General features: G+C 48.3%; 1 protein-coding gene across 3 annotated transcripts; it reads right to left on the bottom strand.

Moving 5' to 3' along the window:
• Positions 1-11,956: 11,956 nt before the first annotated feature.
• LOC121136254 (lymphocyte antigen 6C1-like) lies at positions 11,957-15,709 on the bottom strand. Of its 3 annotated transcripts, XM_040736442.1 has the most exons (5): positions 15,395-15,709; positions 15,174-15,254; positions 14,736-14,806; positions 13,585-13,710; positions 11,957-12,540 (listed from the first exon to the last, which is right to left on the bottom strand). In XM_040736442.1, the coding sequence occupies exons 3-5, from the start codon at positions 14,803-14,805 to the stop codon at positions 12,317-12,319; spliced, it is 420 nt and encodes a 139-aa protein (XP_040592376.1). In that variant the 5' UTR covers position 14,806; positions 15,174-15,254; positions 15,395-15,709; the 3' UTR covers positions 11,957-12,316. The 3 variants fall into 3 exon arrangements, with proteins under 3 accessions (XP_040592376.1, XP_040592375.1, XP_040592374.1); XM_040736441.1 differs by having other exon boundaries at positions 15,174-15,709; XM_040736440.1 differs by lacking the exons at positions 15,174-15,254; positions 15,395-15,709 and adding an exon at positions 15,090-15,143.
• Positions 15,710-17,581: the final 1,872 nt, after the last annotated feature.

A 17,581-nucleotide genomic window follows, 5' to 3' on the forward strand; every position in this document is an offset into this window, starting at 1 on the left:
CTCCTTCAGCAAATTCTACTAGTGTTGTGCTCAAGTCACAAGGATCCCCAAAGAGACGAGGGAGACAGACCACCAATGGAAATTCACAAGGTTTATTGATTATTTTGTCCTTCTGCACAGGAGGGGCCCTGTGTGGACACCAGACCTTGAGCAGGGACCCACTTCCCCATCAGCCTGGGAGTAGGCAGCTGTAAGACAGTGTTTACTAAAAACATGTTTACTAAAAATAATACAATGCCTGGGGCCCACGGGAACTTCCCTGACCTCGACCTTGTCCAAAGACTAACCGCCTCTTCTGACACACCCAAATCAGTTAGTTTCTGGTGTCAGAGCAGAACCAGCCAGGGGTAGAGAGAGAGCAGAAGCTTTTCTGGAGGGAGGCCTTTCTTGGGAAGTTTTCTTGAGCCCAAAATGGGGCCTGCTTAAAGTTTTCTTTACACCGTTGAACGAGTCTCTGTGTTGTCAATCCCCGACACCCTCCGCACATTGTCGGACACAGGCTGTGCAGCGGACACGGCAATTGGAGGTTCCACCGAGATTGTGAAAGCAAGGTAAGTGGACGGGGTTAAGAAACGATGGGGAATAGTTCCGGGAAGCTTGAATCATTACAGTATCAATTTAAAAAGTTACTTAAAGGACATGGGACTGCAGTCAAGTCTAAAACCCTAGAAGGCTTTCTAAAATCAATCAAACGAGCGAGTCCATGGTTCATTACTGGGGGAAGCTTAAATATCCCAGATTGGGAGGAGGTTCGCCGTGATCTTCATAGACTTTTACGAAAAGAGGGATCTGAGTCCTTGCCCCCTACCACATTCTCCTTATGGAGACTAGGGAGGGGTGCACTTTTGACAGATAAGGTTCATCACCTTCAGGACACAAAAGAGGCTTTTTTAGAGTTACAAGAGACTGAGACTCAAGCCTCCTTGAGTTCAGGGGGCAGAGAGTAATGATGAATCATCTGAAGAGACCCTGATCGAAAGTAGAGGCTCCATTGTTAGTGAGGATGAGGAGGAGTCTCTTAGCAACAACAACAAAAAAAAAGGGTAGAGATCTCTGGGTGCAACGCAAAAAGAAGGACTCAGGTCAGAATCAGTTATACCTTTCTCTGTCAGACCTAGAAAATGGAAATAGCTCAGACTCAGACTTGTCAGAGTCTGAGAAGGAACGGTTACTTGCTGAGATCGCAGCCCTTAAAAAAGAACTAAAAAATACTTGAATTAAGAAAAGACAGGACAGGGAGAGAAACCCTTTTCCATACTCTGAAAAAAGGGACTCCTCCTATGATATAACCCAGTCCTTCTTGGACCTCAATGGAAGACCCAAAGGAGGGGTCCAATACTGCCCGTGGTGGCCCCCGTAATAGAAGCTCCAGACCCAAACTATTCTGGGCAGGTCATTCGGCGTCATAACCCTTTAAGTTTTAAAGATATAAAACAACTTAAAGAGGCAACTTTAAATTATGGAGTGCAGGCTCCCTTTACACTTTCCTTAATGGAATCTTTTGCATCTCTTAGCTTGACACCTAGTGATTGGCAGCAGCTTTGCCGAGCGACTCTATCTGAGGGAGATTATTTGATTTGGAGAGGTGAGTTTCAGGAAAAATACAGCCAGACAGTTCAAAGAAATGCACAGGCTGGGCAGCCCCAGAGAATTGTGGAGATGCTTACTGGGAGTGGTCAATACGCCACCATTCAACAACAAATGCAATATGACATCGCAGTCTATGCCCAAGTGGCAGCAGTGGCCCAAGGGGCTTGGAAAGCATTGCCTTCCAAGGAAGGAGGGGATCATCTGTCCAAAGTCCTTCAAGGACACTCCGAGCCTTTTCAAAACTTCGTAGACCATCTCAGTCAGGTAGCAGAAAGAATATTTAGGGGCATTTGGCCTGCGATGCCAGTCATCAGGTAGATGGCTTTTGAAAATGCAAATAAATATTGTAAGCAAGCCCTTCGCCCCTATTGCAATAAAAGTCTAAATGACTATATCTGGATCTGTAGGGACACTGATGGGAACTTCATCCAGGGCCAAGTGTTAGCTGCTGCTATTCAGCTCCCCCAAGGATTTTGCGGTGGTGGTTTCTTCTCAGGTGCAGAAGAGGGTATAGGGCAGATGTCAGTACAAGCCGCTGAGTTGTTTGCTTGCTTGATGGCTTTCCAAATGTTTGAGGGAGAGCCCTTTAATTTATATACTGATAGTGTTTATGTTGCCAACATTGTTAGACCTTTAGAAACTTCTCCATATGTTCTTCCAACCTCCCAGGTTTGTTCTTTATTAGTTCAGCTCCAACATCTTATTTGGCAGCGCATCTACCCTGCTTATGTGGGACCCCTTGCCCAGGGCAATCAAATTGCTGACTCCATGACCCACCCTAGGGTCTTATACACTCAGGAGCAGCTTGCCCACCAGCTCCATGAGCAGTATCATCTAAATGCCCGCTCCATTAAATTTCACACTGGGTGCCCCTTATCCATAGCTACGCAGATTACCTCTCAGTGCCCTGATTGTGCCCCTTATCATAATTCTCCCAATGAGGGGGTAAATCCCCGGGGCCTCAGGGCCAACCATCTCTGGCAAATGGATGCCACACACCTGCCACAGGCAGGGAAATTAAAATACATGCATGTCTCGGTGGATACATATTCTAAACTCATTTTTGCCTCTCTCCACCCAGGAGAGAAGATTAAAGATGTTATTTCTTGTGAGGAGCCGCCCTCGCTATCGCTATCGCCATTAGAAGATGGCGCTGACATCTGCTGTCAGTTGGAGTTCACCGTTTAAGCTGTGCCTCTCCCGTGGCGTCATCTGGGGTGATGAGCAAACCACCAATCCCGGCTCTACACGTCTCACTCGGAGCTCCTAGGCTTATATAAGGGGCTGGGTTTCTTAGCTTGGGGTCTCCCTTTCAGAAGCTGATCATCTATCTCTCAAGATGTATTAAAGCTTTACTGCAGAAGGATCCGAGTGTCCTGCGTCGTTCTTGCTGGCGAGACGGTAGCGCGGGACATCTGGTGCCAAAACCCGGGAACTCTTCAACATCGCCGGCGCTGTGGGAGACCCCTCGGAAGACGGGGCGGATTCAGAACTGCAGGGACATAAGTTCAGAGAGGTATGCTTTATCCTGAACACCCCTTTTCTCGACTTTGGCCTTAGTTTGTCATCACCGTGGGACGGGTCAGTGGAGGCTTTGGTGCTAGTCCTGTTTGTCCTTCTTCTTCATCGTGGCTGGTGCTGACAGAACGGTGCTGTCAGTCTGGTAAAGGAGTCGAGCGCCGTTTTTTAGATAAGCCGCTAGCGCGATGGGATTGTCACAGTCAGTGGTTACTGCCCTACAGACTGTGCTAAAACAAAGAGATCTCAAAATTGCACCACGAACACTTCAAAATTTTGTGAAGGAGGTAGATAGAGTGGCACCATGGTATGCTTGTTCCGGGTCCCTCACTGTGGCCTCATGGAACAAGCTAGGTAAAGAACTAGACAGGAAGCATGCAGAAGGAGATCTCCACTTAGGTACCAAAGCCATTTGGAAGCTAGTTAAAAACTGCTTGGAGGATGAGGCCTGTCACCCTGCTATAGTAGAAAGTCAGGGAACCTTAGAGGAAGTTCAGGATAGCATGTCAGAAACTGAACGGAGTGAGAGAATGGGAGCTCGCAAAAGGAAAGACATGTCTAAGAAAAAGGCCCTCCCCAAGAAGTTAAGAAAGGGGAGAGAAAGAAGGGAGTGATCATTCACCCCCTAACAAATCTAAGAAAAAGAAAAAGCCAGAATCTAGCCTATACCCTACGGTAGAGCTAGAAGCCTTGGAGCTAGATAATGCCCAATGGACAGGGCATTGTGGAACGTGCCCATCGTACACTCAAATCATATCTGATTAAACAAAAGGGGAGTATTGAGGATGTTCTACCCTCGGTACCAAGAGTTGCTGTATCCATGGCACTTTTTACCCTTAATTTCTTGAACTCTGATGCCCAAGGCCACACTGCGGCCGATCGCCACAGTTTAGAGCCTGATAGGCCAAAAGAAATGGTAAAATGGAAAGATGTCTTGACTGATCTCTGGAAAGGCCCGGATCCTATTCTTATAAGATCCAGGGGAGCTGTGTGTGTTTTTCCACAGGAGGAAGAAAACCCCCTGTGGATCCCTGAAAGACTCACTCGAAGAGCTCCTTCACAACTCCAGAATAAGAAGGATGGAGGCCAATTGGGTGATGAAGACTCTCCTACTCGGGATGATGGTTCCTAGTATGATGGGAGAGTTACGGTGGGCCATCATGTCTACCTTCCCCTACCGATGCCAGTGATGCATAATGCCCAAGTGTTCCCTAGATTTTTCACAACTAATAGAGAGTTGGGGCTTGCCTTTTTGCCTTTAGATCCTCAGATACAGAGTTTTCAGGATGAGAGAACCTTGTCATTGGTAGGAAGCTTGTGCTTTACTGTGATTTCTTCATTAAAGGATAATTTTATTCATATGGATCCAGAAAGATCTAATGCTAATCCTTTTGAATTAATGGAAGCTGTACTGATCTTTCTCCTATGGCAATGATTGCTGGAGGATATAGTGAGAAGGGACAGATTACTTTTGATTGGAAAGGGGCATTAGGCAACAGTCTGAGTGAGGGACAGAGCTCTGGATCATCTGATTGGTCCTCCTCCAATGTTAAGTATACCCCTTTTAAGAGAACTAATTATTCAGCTGCTCCAATTTGTGTTTGGCTGCCCTTTATTTGGGTTGTGAGTAATGATACCTTAGGTAAGAATCAGAAAGAAATAAATTGCTCTGCTTAGAATTGTTTTTATGCATTATGCTGGGATGCTATTAAGCACCCTTTTGCTTTGGTAATGCACATGCCTCGATTTGTTCCAGTTCCTGTTGAGGTGCCAAGTAGTTTGAGTTTGTTTAGGGAAAAGCGAGATTTTTGGGATCTCTGCTATTATTGTGGGCCTGATAGCTGCCGCCGCGGTTACTACTTCAGTTACCGCCTCGGCCCTTGCACTTTCCGCCACTGTGCAGACAACTCAAACCATTAATGAACTATCGGCCACTGTGACCATGGCCCTAGATAAACAGGCCACTGCCAATTCTCAGATACAAGGAGGCCTGATGTTGGTAAACCAACAGATTAATTTGGTTCAGGAACAATTGGATATATTGTGGCAGATGGCCCAATTGGGATGTGAACAAAAGTTGCCTGGCCTTTGTGTTCACTTCAGTACAATATGAGAATTTTACAAGAGCAGCTAACCTGTCAAAAGCTCTGTCTCAACATTTATTACAGAATTGGACTTTTGAGTTTGAGCAGACACTCTGTGAGTTGAGAGTGGCGATCCTGCAAGTGAATTCGACGCGTCTGGATCTTTCTCTGATGGAAGGCCTCTCCTCCTGGATTTCATCTGCATTTTCTTATTTTAAGGAATGGGTGGGGGTGGGATCATTTAGCCTAGTTCTCTGCTGTGGAATAGTGTTGATGCTTTGGATGGTGTGTAAGCTCAGAGCCCAAACAAAAGAGACAAAGTGATGGTGGCACAAGCACTTGCTGCCTTAGAACACGGAGCCTCCCTGACATTTGGTTAACCATGTTAAAGCAATAGGTCGCTGGCCTCCCGGCTCTTGCACCCCACGAGGCTAGTCTCATTGCACGGGATAGAGTGGGTAGGCTTCAGCAGCCCAAGGAGTTGCAAGGCTAAGCACTGCACAGGAGAGGTCTGCGGTATAACGACTTTCTCCTGGGAGATAAGTCATCTTGCATGAAGGTTCTATGTCATGATCTCCTTCCCCCAGAAAAACGACATCGGGACTGGTCAGGGCTCCCTCTGGGGATAAGACCCTGGAGAGGAGCTTTGTACATGTTCCAAATTTGCACATGGGGATTTGACCTCTATCTCCACTCCAAAGTTGTGGGTGTCCTATGGCTTCAAAAATAAATGAATAGGGGGAGATGTGAGGAGCCGCCCTCGCTATCGCTATCGCCATTAGAAGATGGCGCTGACATCTGCTGTCAGTTGGAGTTCACCGTTTAAGCTGTGCCTCTCCCGTGGCATCATCTGGGGTGATGAGCAAACCACCAATCCCGGCTCTACACGTCTCACTCGGAGCTCCTAGGCTTATATAAGGGGCTGGGTTTCTTAGCTTGGGGTCTCCCTTTCAGAAGCTGATCATCTATCTCTCAAGATGTATTAAAGCTTTCCTGCAGAAGGATCCGAGTGTCCTGCGTCGTTCTTGCTGGCGAGACGGTAGCGCGGGACAATTTCTCATTGCCTGCAGGCCTTTGCCTACATGGGCGTTCCCAATGCCCTAAAAACAGACAATGGCCCTGCCTATGCCAGAAATCTCTTTGCTGCCTTTTGCAGGGAACATCACATTGTCCATTCTTTTGGTATTCCTCACAACCCCACGGGACAAGCTATTGTGGAGCGCACCCATGCCACTCTCAAACAATATTTTAAGAAAATAAAAAAGGGGGAGTATGTCAACTTCTCAAATATTCACTTATCCACCATACTTTACATTTTAAATTTTTGACCATAGACAGTAATAATTTGTCTGCTATGGAGAGACATTGGAACAAACCCTCCCAGTCTTTGGGATGGGTCAGATGGAAGGATTTGATTACAGAAAATGGCAGCCACCCACTCCCCTACTAGCTAGGGTCCGAGGGGCTGTTTGTGTTTTCCCTCCAGGAAATGAGAAGCCCATTTGGGTCCCCGAATGGTGCATCAGGCATGTCGACCCCAATACTACTCCGGATACTAGGAATGCTCACCATGATAAAGATGATCCAACCATTGCCAAACACTCAGGTAAGGGAAGTATGGGCTATGAGCGATGGTGAAGATCCCCCCCCCATGTTGATGCCAGTTAGTCATTCCAGCTCCCTGTTCATCAATCTTTATAGCACCAATAACACATTGGGAGCAGCAGCTGCCAATGAGAGATTAAAAAAATCAGAAACTAAACATTATGAGTTTCCCCCTCCTAAAGGGGAATCTCTGTTTTATTAAAAATATTTAATGTCTCCTAGATTAAATCTCTAGGCCTTATCCTGACACCAAGTTCAGGAAAGAGGGGAACCCGAGAGATTGCCCTCAGTTGGAGTGTGGATTCTGTAAATCTTAAGGCTTTTTGCCTGAGGGAACATCCTGGGTTGGAGGATGGATTGAAAATGGGTGAATAGCCAGGTGTTGGCGGCACACGCCTTTAATCCCAGCACGCCTTTAATCCCAGTACTCGGGAGACACAGGCAGATAGATCTCTTGAGTTCAAGGCCAGCCTGATCTAGAGAGAAAGTTCCAGGACAGCCTACAAACAATACAGAGAAATCCTGTCTCGAAAAAAAAATGGGTGAATCAAAAAAATTGGTAACAGTAAATGAGGTACTGGTATTAAGTAAAGAAAAAGAAAAAGAAAAAGAAAAAGGTATATGGAATGGAAAATTTTGTTTGCATTTAAGGTCAATTTTGTGAGTCATCTCTAAAAACTTTTGGCCAAAATCCTGGCCTCTCCACCTTGCATCTACAGAGTTACAAGGATAGATATGGCTGTACCCCATGACTGTAGCTCAAATGGAGGAATGATGAAGGGCATACAGGACTTTTTAACCTTTTTAGTTCAAGGATTGGCTGGAGTTGTTCTGTTACAGAGATTTCAATTAAGGAAGCTTCATTTCAACAGACGAATCATGACCTAGGGAAAAAGGATGACCGAAAGATGCATGTATGTTCTGAATGTATGGTGTGGCCACACCGGTATATATGAAATGTGATTGTGAATGTGTGAGTGTGAACTGCTTATATGATTAAAAGGATACTTAAATCCCTTCAAAAATAGTTGAAAAGCTACCTAAATTGCTTTATATATCGCCAAAATAACATCCAGCCAGTTGGTTAATGTTTTAACAGAAAAGTCAAGATGCAAATGAGGCCTTGTCAGCTAGTGAGAGCTCTACAGGTTAGATTGGGAAAGATTACTCACAGACTTCAAATAAATTTCAAAAGTTATTTGGAACACAGTATAGTTTACAATCTTTGAGTGATTTTCAGAAGTTTTTGGCAAATACTTAATGGATATGTCCTTTTAAAGGGCATCTACAAATAATTTAGTTAGTGATCCCAATTCACCTAGATAGTTAACCAAGGAGGTAGACAAATCCTTCTACTGTTATGGTCCAGCTTCAACAGTTCAAAAAAATTTAGAAAATAAAAAAGGGGGAGTAATGTCCCCAGTTGCCACATGACTCATCAAATAATACACTCCTCATTTAAAAATTTTAAAATGTGAATGCCAGTGAGCAATCTGCTTCAGACAGATTCTGGCATGATGGAACTTGAGCAACTATTACTCAGGTCAAATGGAGACATCCATGCACTAGACAGTGGAGAAGACCCTAATTTGGGGTCGAGGGCATGTTTGTGTTTTCTTGCAGGAAAAGAATAAAGCTTTGGCAGCTGTCAGACCATTTAGTGAGATGCATGGTGCAGAGAAAACCTGGACCTGAGACCATGGGAGCCTACCTAAGCCAGTTTGAGTGAGATCTCCTAAATCAGTGTTCCTGACCCTTGATGTCATCGAATCTACAGCTCGAGAAAGAAGGAAAACAGTCGGTTCGAGATTTCCAGTTTCTCAACAGGCCTGCTGCATCAACCTTCCAGACCCGTGAGTTTTCATCCCGAAGCCAACAGGGAACTGGAAAAACTAACTGTCTGCCCTTGACACACCTTGAAACAACAGAATTCATTTTGCCAGTTTTTCCCTTTGGGGGAAAAAGGACCCATTTAAAACATTTGGACATTGGTATGGACTGTGATGAGTGGCAAATGTCTCTTTTCAGTATTTGAACAGGACATGGTCACTTGAAATATCAGACTTGGTGGTTCCTGTTTCTGGAATCGCGCCTATGCCAGTGTATTTTTCTGGAGAAATGCAACTTGTCCTAATGCGACAAAAAGGAGACTTTTGGCTCAAGTCACATATTCCGCTGAGGTTAGTGACATTAAATCAACAAACTGCATCACCACAGGAACAAATTGGTGCTCTGTGGATAGTGCAACAAGCCTCTTGTTCATATTTTTTATAATGCTACATGTGTAACATCAATAATTGTGCCTAATGTATCTGTGCACGTGCACTTTCTAAATGCTTTCCTGAGCAGATCTTAGAATGATTGTAAACTTTATCACTGTTTTGACCATCAAATTGTAACTGTAAATCACATGCAGGTTACCCTTGTAACAGAGGAAGGCTGGTAGAATGTTATGGCCCAAATCTGGTGATGGGTACAGTGATAGAGAGGTGCTATGTCATTGAGGGTCCTGGAAATGGTGGCAGTGGTGGTACGCATTCTGGCTTTATGCCGAGCTCAAACGTGCCTTGTTCCAGAGACAAGAGATCCATAACCAAGTATTGCTTAGCTTAGCCCATGGCAATCCCAATAGCCATGAAGGTTGGTTACAGATGATTTAAGGATGAGGTTCTTCCATTGACGGACAACCTGTGGGGAAGACCCCTCCCACCTAAGACAGGGGTTCAAGGTCCCCCAAAGACGGGCAAGGGAGGGTTGCCCTACTTGACCTAAGCCAGGAGTGCCTCATTAGAAAATAAAAAAGGGGGAATTGTGGGGACACCAGACCTTGAGCAGGGACCCACATCCCCATCAGCCTGGGAGTAGGCAGCTGTAAGACAATGTTTACTAAAAACATGTTTACTAAAAACAATACAATGCCTGGGGCCCACGGGAACTTCCCTGACCTCGACCTTGTCCAAAGACTAACCGCCTCTTCTGACACACCCAAATCAGTTAGTTTCTGGTGTCAGAGCAGAACCAGCCAGGGGTAGAGAGAGAGCAGAAGCTTTTCTGGAGGGAGGCCTTTCTTGGGAAGTTTTCTTGAGCCCAAAATGGGGCCTGCTTAAAGTTTTCTTTACACCGTTGAACAAGTCTCTGTGTTGTCAATCCCCGACACCCTCCGCACATTCTGGGACACAGGCTGTGCAGTGGACGCAGCAGGGCCCCGGCTAGCAAGCTGACCCAGCAGCCTCCAGAGGGGGTGAACCTCCCTGTCTACTGCTAGGTTTTAAGGCAAAACTTACAGGATTACATCAGAAGGCACACGTTGGTTTCTGATTGGTTGACATTTGGGGAACAATCAAGAAATTTTTCAAAATCATGTTTTTTGTGTGTAATACCTGTGTACCCATTTTTCTCAAATGTTGGTACTGGGAGGGAACATTCTGTGATTTCTGTGGCTTGCAGCTGGCCTGTTGTACCAATATGTTTCAGACTACAGGGGAGTCAAACAGTCCCCAGGATCCAAGTACCTAGGAGGCTGGGGGTCTGGAGTCCTTTGTGTTCAGTTTTGGCCCTAGGTCTGTTGCACACAGCACAGTCTCCAGGAGCTGAGGCTGGGGGAAGGGCTGATCTGGAGTTTCCACTCTTCACCATCACACTGGGCTCTAAGCTTTTCTTTAATTCTCTTTCACAAGTTGGAAATTTAGGGGGATGGGATCTTGCCCTGAGGTGGCCACTCTCTTTATTCCATATCTTAATCTGTTTTATCTACTTGAACAAAGAATTTAGCTCCATTCCAAATCCTGGCGCTCTTTTGCTCCTCAAATATTTTTTTCTCTTGCTCAGTTTGCTCCTTTTCATTGTATGTCTTCATTAAAGTTCCACTGGTAAGCATTTGAGATTTCCTCTGTCAATGGAATTAATCTAAATCTCTTCACTTCAGCCTCAGGTAGACTTTTCAGACAAGGGCAAAAAACAGCCACACTCCTCACCAAAATATCATAAGAATGATCTCTAGACCACATGATAATGTTTAAAGGCATACAGCGTGGTTGGCACATGCCTTTAATCCCAGCACTCGAATAGCTGAGGCAGGCAGATCTCTGTGAGACAGATGCCAGCCTCCTGGTCCACTAGTGAGTTCCTGTCACAAAACCAACCAACCAACCAAGCAAACAAACAAACAAACAAAAAAACTAACAAATAAACACCTACCCCCCCATGTGCCAACCTCATGGTTTTTAAAGTGCACAGTCTTCTAAAACACACAGAATAACCTGGGAGGTATCACACACCTACAAACCTAGCCCTTTGGAGGCAGAGGTCAAAGAAGACAGCTGCATAATCCCTACTCAAGTTGCATTTCCCAACCAGCGCCTGGGCCGCATTCCTGGGTCTATGCTTATCTGGGGCAGGGGGCTGCAAGGACAAGGGCTTCCCTGGCTGGGTAATAGCTCTTCCTTTTTTTTCTATTTTCTTTTTTTGGTTTTTCGAGACAGGGTTTCTCCATAGCTTTTGGAGCCTGTCCTGGAACTCAAACTCACAGAGATCCGCCCCCCTCTACCTCCCCATTGCTGGGATTAAAGGCATGCACCACCAACGCCTGGCATAATATCTCTTCCTTAAGGGTCTTCACCTTGACAAAATCTCAGCTCTTCAGGACCTTCAAGGGTGGGGCATAAGATTCACAGTTTCCAGGGTGCTGCCCATATTCCATGAGGACTCCCGTAGTGTTAACCATGAGCACTCTGGTGGTCTCTGGCAGTGACTTCTCAAGAACAAAAGAAAAGAGCAATGATGGCTCCCTGCTTGTCCCACTGTGCCAAATCAGGTCTTCCCGCTGAGGGACTCCAGGAGAGGCAGGGTGAGGGATTCGTTGCTCTGAGTCAGCCCAGGAGCCCCTGCAGTAAATGGCTTCCACCTCTGAACTAAAAACATGTCTGGGCAACACCTATCCACCATTGAGGGCTCATCTCCTTGGCTGATCCCTTCCCCAGCACAAGCAAGTGCTCTTGGGGAATGGAGGAACCCGGGGAAGCCCATCCACACCAAGGGGTATCCCACCCCTAGCTGGGTAACAGGAGATGGTTATGGGGCTGGCTGAAAGAGCAGAGATGTGGGGCAGCAGTCAGGTCCCGGTGGACTCACAGGGGCAAAAAGAAAGTGGAGTTCTTGGCTGGGAGTACGAAGGGTTTATTGGATTCAACTGGGGAGGCTTTGCTCGGGGTGTGTGGGAGCCTGCAGGGGCCCAGAGATTTATGTGGCGGCACAATCCCATGGAACCCTACACCTTCCCAGCACTGTCCACATGCCTCCAGGGCCAAGAACAGTAAGCCACAAGATGGCATGCTGGAGCCGCAGACCTGAAGGACCTGGGGCACCCACCCAGCAGGGACCGTAAAGTCGAAGCCAGATGACCCACACCCGAACCCCACCTCAGGGATTTTATAACTCACAGCTCATCATTAGAGGGCTCCAGGAAGGAGTGATCACACATTGGGATACAAAGGCCAGGGCGGGAGCAGCAGGAAGAACCCTCACAGCAAGGCCTGCAGGAGGGCTAACCCCAGGCTGAGCAGAAGCAGCCCGGCCAGGGTCCAGGTGCTGCCCCCGGTGGGAACTGCCGCATTGCAGAGGTCTTCGTTGCAACAGGAAAGCTTGCTGATGATGGTGATACCCGGTATTTCAATATTTGCAACATAAGTCTTGTTGGGGCAGAAAGAAAGGCAGTACTTGCTCTTCGTTTTCACCATGTAAGAGTCTGCAAGACACCAGGGAGTGGCCTCACAGGGCACCCAGGAACAGCTCCGCACCCCCAAAGTCTGGGGTGCATGTCATCAGGCCTACATGGCCCAGCCTTGCTTCTAAGGCACACTGAAGCCACACATGGTGGTTCACACCAGAACTTGGAAAACTAAGGCAGAAGGGTTGTTAAGAGTTCAACTCTAGCCTGGCGTTGGTGAGTTCGAGGCCAGCCTGGTCTACAGGGCAAGTTCCAGGACAGCCTCCAAAACAATACATAGAAACCCTGTCTCTTAAAACCAAAAGAAACAAAAAATTCAAATCCAACTGGGCTACATGGGGAGTTCTAGGCCAGCATGGGCTAGAGTGAGACCTTGTTTCAAACCCCATAAGGATGTCCTCTGGCTTCTACACGCATGCATATGTGTGCACTCACACTCAAAGTTAAGCATGCACCCCTCACACACAAAGACACGCAGTGCAAGGTCACCCGGTGACGCAGCAGAAAGGGCAGCCAGGAAGGACTGCTCCCCCAGGGAGTTCTGTCTGCCTGTCCTACTCCAGGAAACTGCCCGGCTGGGGAAAGGAGCAGGAAACTGGATAGCAAGGCAGGGCTGTTCCTCCTTGTCTGTCGGGATATGTCTGCACACTGACACTTTGGGGGATCCAATGTGTCCTGAGGTCTCCTTTCCAGCAGCATTCCCAAGTCATTACTTTAGCCTAAATTCTTCCATTATATGCAGAGTCACTGAATGCTCCCAGCTCTCCAGGTCCTTCAGTGAGCCCACGAGACCCTACACATAGAGTAAGGACAGGAGTGCCACATAACTAATATTAGTGGGGGAGGGGAGATGATGGCATCCATGCATGCCATAGGTACAGTAACCCTTCTCAAGCATCTGCCTCCCAGCACATACCTGGGTCCCCAGGGCACAACCCCTACCCTGCTTCCCCTACAGGAGCCCCACTCCAACTCCTACTTGGAGGGAGGGGAACCAGCTGTGTCTGGACCTTTCCTCCCAAGCCACCCCCTCCATCTTCATAGGAGTCACAGGAAACTCACCTGCAATGGCTTCCACCTCCTCAGAGGCGCAGGACGCGTCAGCGCTGGAGCAGTTAACTGGTGGGCAAATTTTCTCAGAAAACTCAGACCCGATCCCCAAGCACGTGTAACAGCGCAACCCCTGGACTGAGAACCAGACCAATACGTGAGGGTCAGTGATGCCCTTCCTAGCCCACACTCCTCCTCTGCACCGGACTTTGCTTCCACACCACTACTGCTGGGCTACAGGACAGAGCAAGGACATTCCTCTGCAGGCACCTCCACCAACAGCAAAAGTGAACCACGAGCCATAGGTCTCCAAGTACGCTGGGTACTGTGGACTCAGCCAGCCCCACAGGAGAGGCCTGGACCCCAAGAGGTACTAGAGAAACAGTCGCCAGAGCAGGAGGACACGGGCCTCCTGTCTGCTGAGATGGTGAGGGAGTGGGGGAGAAGTACCAGGGCCTCCTGACGGGGAGGGCTGCTCTGACCTGTCCCACCCTACACCTGCAGAGCCGGCTCCTGGGTCTTGGAGTATAACAAGACACTGGACTTCCCAGAAGGCAGCTGCAAAGTCAGGGTTCGCCATGAGACCTCCCACAATACAGATGCAACTAGAATTACAGGGGTATCTAAGGGTTCAGAACCTCTTAGAATAAGGGAGTTCTAGAACCGGGTCTCCGTGTGGCTGGGTTGGGGGTTAAGACAGGGCCAAATATAATAATGTGAGGAAGGCCAAACGTTGAGGGTGCCAAACCCCTTAACTCGGCAACTGGGCGGCTTGTGCACATTCAGACCAGTGGCCTGGCTGGGAGGCAAAGGCATCAGAGTTCTCTGATGACAGGGCGCCCTTAGTGTCTCAAGAAAGAAATAAGAGAGAGGCAGAAGGGTGTGGTTATTCCTTCTGAGGTAATGGGTTCTGAGGAGTGCGGGACCACTGTACACGGGAGGCGGGCAGGGGCGGGCAGTGAACTCCAAGACCCTACTTATGTTACACATGGCAGAAGCTTCGAAGCAGGTTCTGACGGGTTTACAGGCCCAGGGAGCCACCCCATCACATGAGGGCTCACCTACCACAAGGCCATCTGCACAGGGCATCCCCTGACCCCTGCACACATCAGGTGCTGGGCACACAAGTGTTCCCACAGCTCTGAGACCCTTTTCTGTCTCACCTCTCTCTGCACACAGTAGGGTCACAAGCAGGATGAGCACACAGGTCTTCATAGCATGGGAACTGTTCATCCTAGGAGAAGGGATGCAAGAGACAAACCTTAGGTGTTGGAGCAGTTCAATAGCACCCCCTAATCATGTCCCTGGGGCTCTCCCGTGCCCTGGACGTGGCTCAGGCATCCAGCCTCCCTCCGGGCAACCCTCTACACAGCTTCCCCAAGGAATAGGTGTCTGCCTTAATTCTCCTGTTCACCACCCACCCAGATTTCCATTCCTGATCCCAGCTTCCACCCACAGCTGTACCCTGAGGACCCTTCCTTGTGCTTTCCCCCAGCCCACCCTAACCCTCTCCTCACATTCTCTCTGTGACCAGGCTGCAGGCACGCTGGGAAGTTCCAGCTAGATGTGGGCTGAAATAAATACGTCAGTTTATGAATTACCTTCCTTAGCTCCTCCCAGTGAGTATCCTGAAGGGGAAGGGTTTCCAGTAGATATTTCCTCCAGGCCAACACATTTACTGACTAATAATAGTTAACAAGGCTCGTTAGTGACCAGGGTGACCCAGTTCTGCACAGCAATTAAGGTGGACCATGCTGGTGCTAGGAAGAGGAGCTGGGGGAAGTGGTCAGGGTCATTTCTTCACGTTCAGAGAGCAACCTACCCAGCCTTTTCCTGTTTCCAAACTGAATTGCCATGGCTCAGAGCCTCCTTAGTATAAGCAGGTAAGCAACTGACAAGTCCCTGGAGCCTGGCCCCGGTGAGCAAGCCCCTAGTAGGGTTTTGTACCCACAGTGTGAGAGTCCTGAGCCAAAAGCTTGTTGTTAATTATGGAATAAGGACCAGCACGATGGACGGAGTACAAGCCATGGAGAGCATGTCAACCATAGTTGAAAGCGGGGAGACAGACATGAGGGGGGGTTAGAGAGAAGAGATGATGGGACACAGAGAGAGAAAGATGAGAATAAGAGAGGACGAGATGAGCGAGAGAGCGGAAGACCAGAAGCGTAAGTGGGCGGGGTCTGTCCTTTAAAGGGGTCCTTTGCACCTGCGCGCAGACTGGTTCTCATGGAACCCTGGGCTGGCCAGAGTGCTGCCTGAGTGCATTCTGCCAGGTCACAGGGGCAGGCCAGCGTAATGCCCCAACCTTTCAGAGCTAACCTATAAGTGGAGTGGGAGATATTAGGCAGTGTCTGATGTGTCTGGGTGACATCTGGGGCGTCAGGTGCTATTGGTATCTTGTGGCTAGAACCAGAGGTGCTTTCCACGGCCCAGGACAGTTTTATGCAGAAGATAACTGACCTCAGCATCCCTGCTGCTGCACCAAGTGGGGAGACCCTGCCTTCTACAACCTCTATAAAGAAACGACATGCTGGTGCTCCCTGGCAGTCCAGTTGGCATGCTGTGTATCCCCACACCTGAGGGCCAGGTCAGGGTGCCCCACACAAAGGGACCTGAGCTGGAAGATGAGCCCGAAAGAACAGCAAAGGAACAGCTCAGTCCCACAGAAGAACCCAGAAGCAGCGGGCTTGAACGCATCCACTCAAGCAGGCAAGTCTCCAAAGGGAAGGAGGCCAGAGGCTCTGACATTCAGGAAGATTTTCCTGACGGAAGCCACAGGGCAGAAACGAGAGTCTCTTTCTTTCTACGAAGTACCAGCCATTATTTCTGGTCAGTTCCACATGGGTACGCCCAACTCCAGGGCCCAGGTTGTCCAGTTCCTCCACCCTAGTACCGTGACATCCGCCCCTCCTTGTTACCCAGCAGTCTATGAGGCAAACAGACCCTGTTCACCACCAACACCAGAAAGAAAGCGGGGCATTTCTCTGTGACCCCTTGATGTGCTTCCCTAGGCATCCGCTCAGGCATAGCCAAGTGCAGGTGATATAAGGGCCAGCAGACAGCAGGCACCTGGCCACTTAACATTTCACGGGCAACATCAGCGGTAGACACAAGTTCCAGTCCCACCCAATTCATCCTGGTGAGCAGGGAGTTTATGGTCTCCTACAGAGACGTGAATAACCCCAGAGAAGCTGCGTCTCCATGAAGTCTCACTCCGTCATGACAGACGTGTCCTGGAGTCCCTCTTTCAGTTAATCTTCCACCGCATCTTCTGAGACCGCTTGTAACCGGAGGAGAGCAGGAGGGAGTAATGGCTGGAACCCCTACTAGGGGCTTGCTCACCGGAGCCAGGCTCCAGGGACTTGTCAGTTGCTTACCTGCTTATACTAAGGAGGCTCCTTATACTAAGGAGGCAATTCAGATACACCTTTCGTTTGGAAACAGGAAAAGGCTGGGTAGGTTGCTTTCTGAATGTTAAGGAAAGACCCTGGCCACTCCCCTTGAATCTACACTGTTGCAGGACTTGGGGTCAAAAGGAGATCTAAATTGTGCCCCTGATTCTGGATGGAAACAAAAAGATTATATGAACGCAATGCTGCCCTCTCCCCTGAGAGCCCATCTATCACAGCTGGGAAAGCGGGGCCATAGGGACAGAGAGGCGTGACCATATTTACCTTCATTTGCTTACCTGTGCCCGCCTCGGTTTCTCTGCTTTTATGAGTATAGTTCAGGACCCCATGCCTAGGAAATGTTACCCCCACTGAGTTGGGCGTTCCCACACCAGGAAACTTAACCCACAGCTCTGATAATCAGTGAACTGTGGGTGTAGCCTAAAATAAGATTTCTCACCCTAAGTGTCTTTTTGTCACAGAAATGAAACTAAGATAGTGAGGAAGAGCAATTTTATGAGCAGCATCCCTGTTAATCATTTTGAGATTTAGAGCATTATATGGAAGGCAGGAAGCTGAGGTAGGTCCTGTCTTGGCCTGTAGCCGGAAATGTCCTTGGT

This window comes from Mesocricetus auratus, unplaced genomic scaffold, assembly GCF_017639785.1.
Source record: "Mesocricetus auratus isolate SY011 unplaced genomic scaffold, BCM_Maur_2.0 Super-Scaffold_100055, whole genome shotgun sequence".
NCBI classification, from domain to species: domain Eukaryota; kingdom Metazoa; phylum Chordata; class Mammalia; order Rodentia; family Cricetidae; genus Mesocricetus; species Mesocricetus auratus.

Coding starts and splice junctions, on each gene's coding strand:
- LOC121136254 (XM_040736440.1), bottom strand. Junction 13,711..14,735: donor CCTACTGTGTGCAGAGAGAG/GTGAGACAGAAA, acceptor TCTGGTTCTCAG/TCCAGGGGTTGCGCTGTTAC. Junction 12,541..13,584: donor GGAGGTGGAAGCCATTGCAG/GTGAGTTTCCTG, acceptor GGTGTCTTGCAG/ACTCTTACATGGTGAAAACG.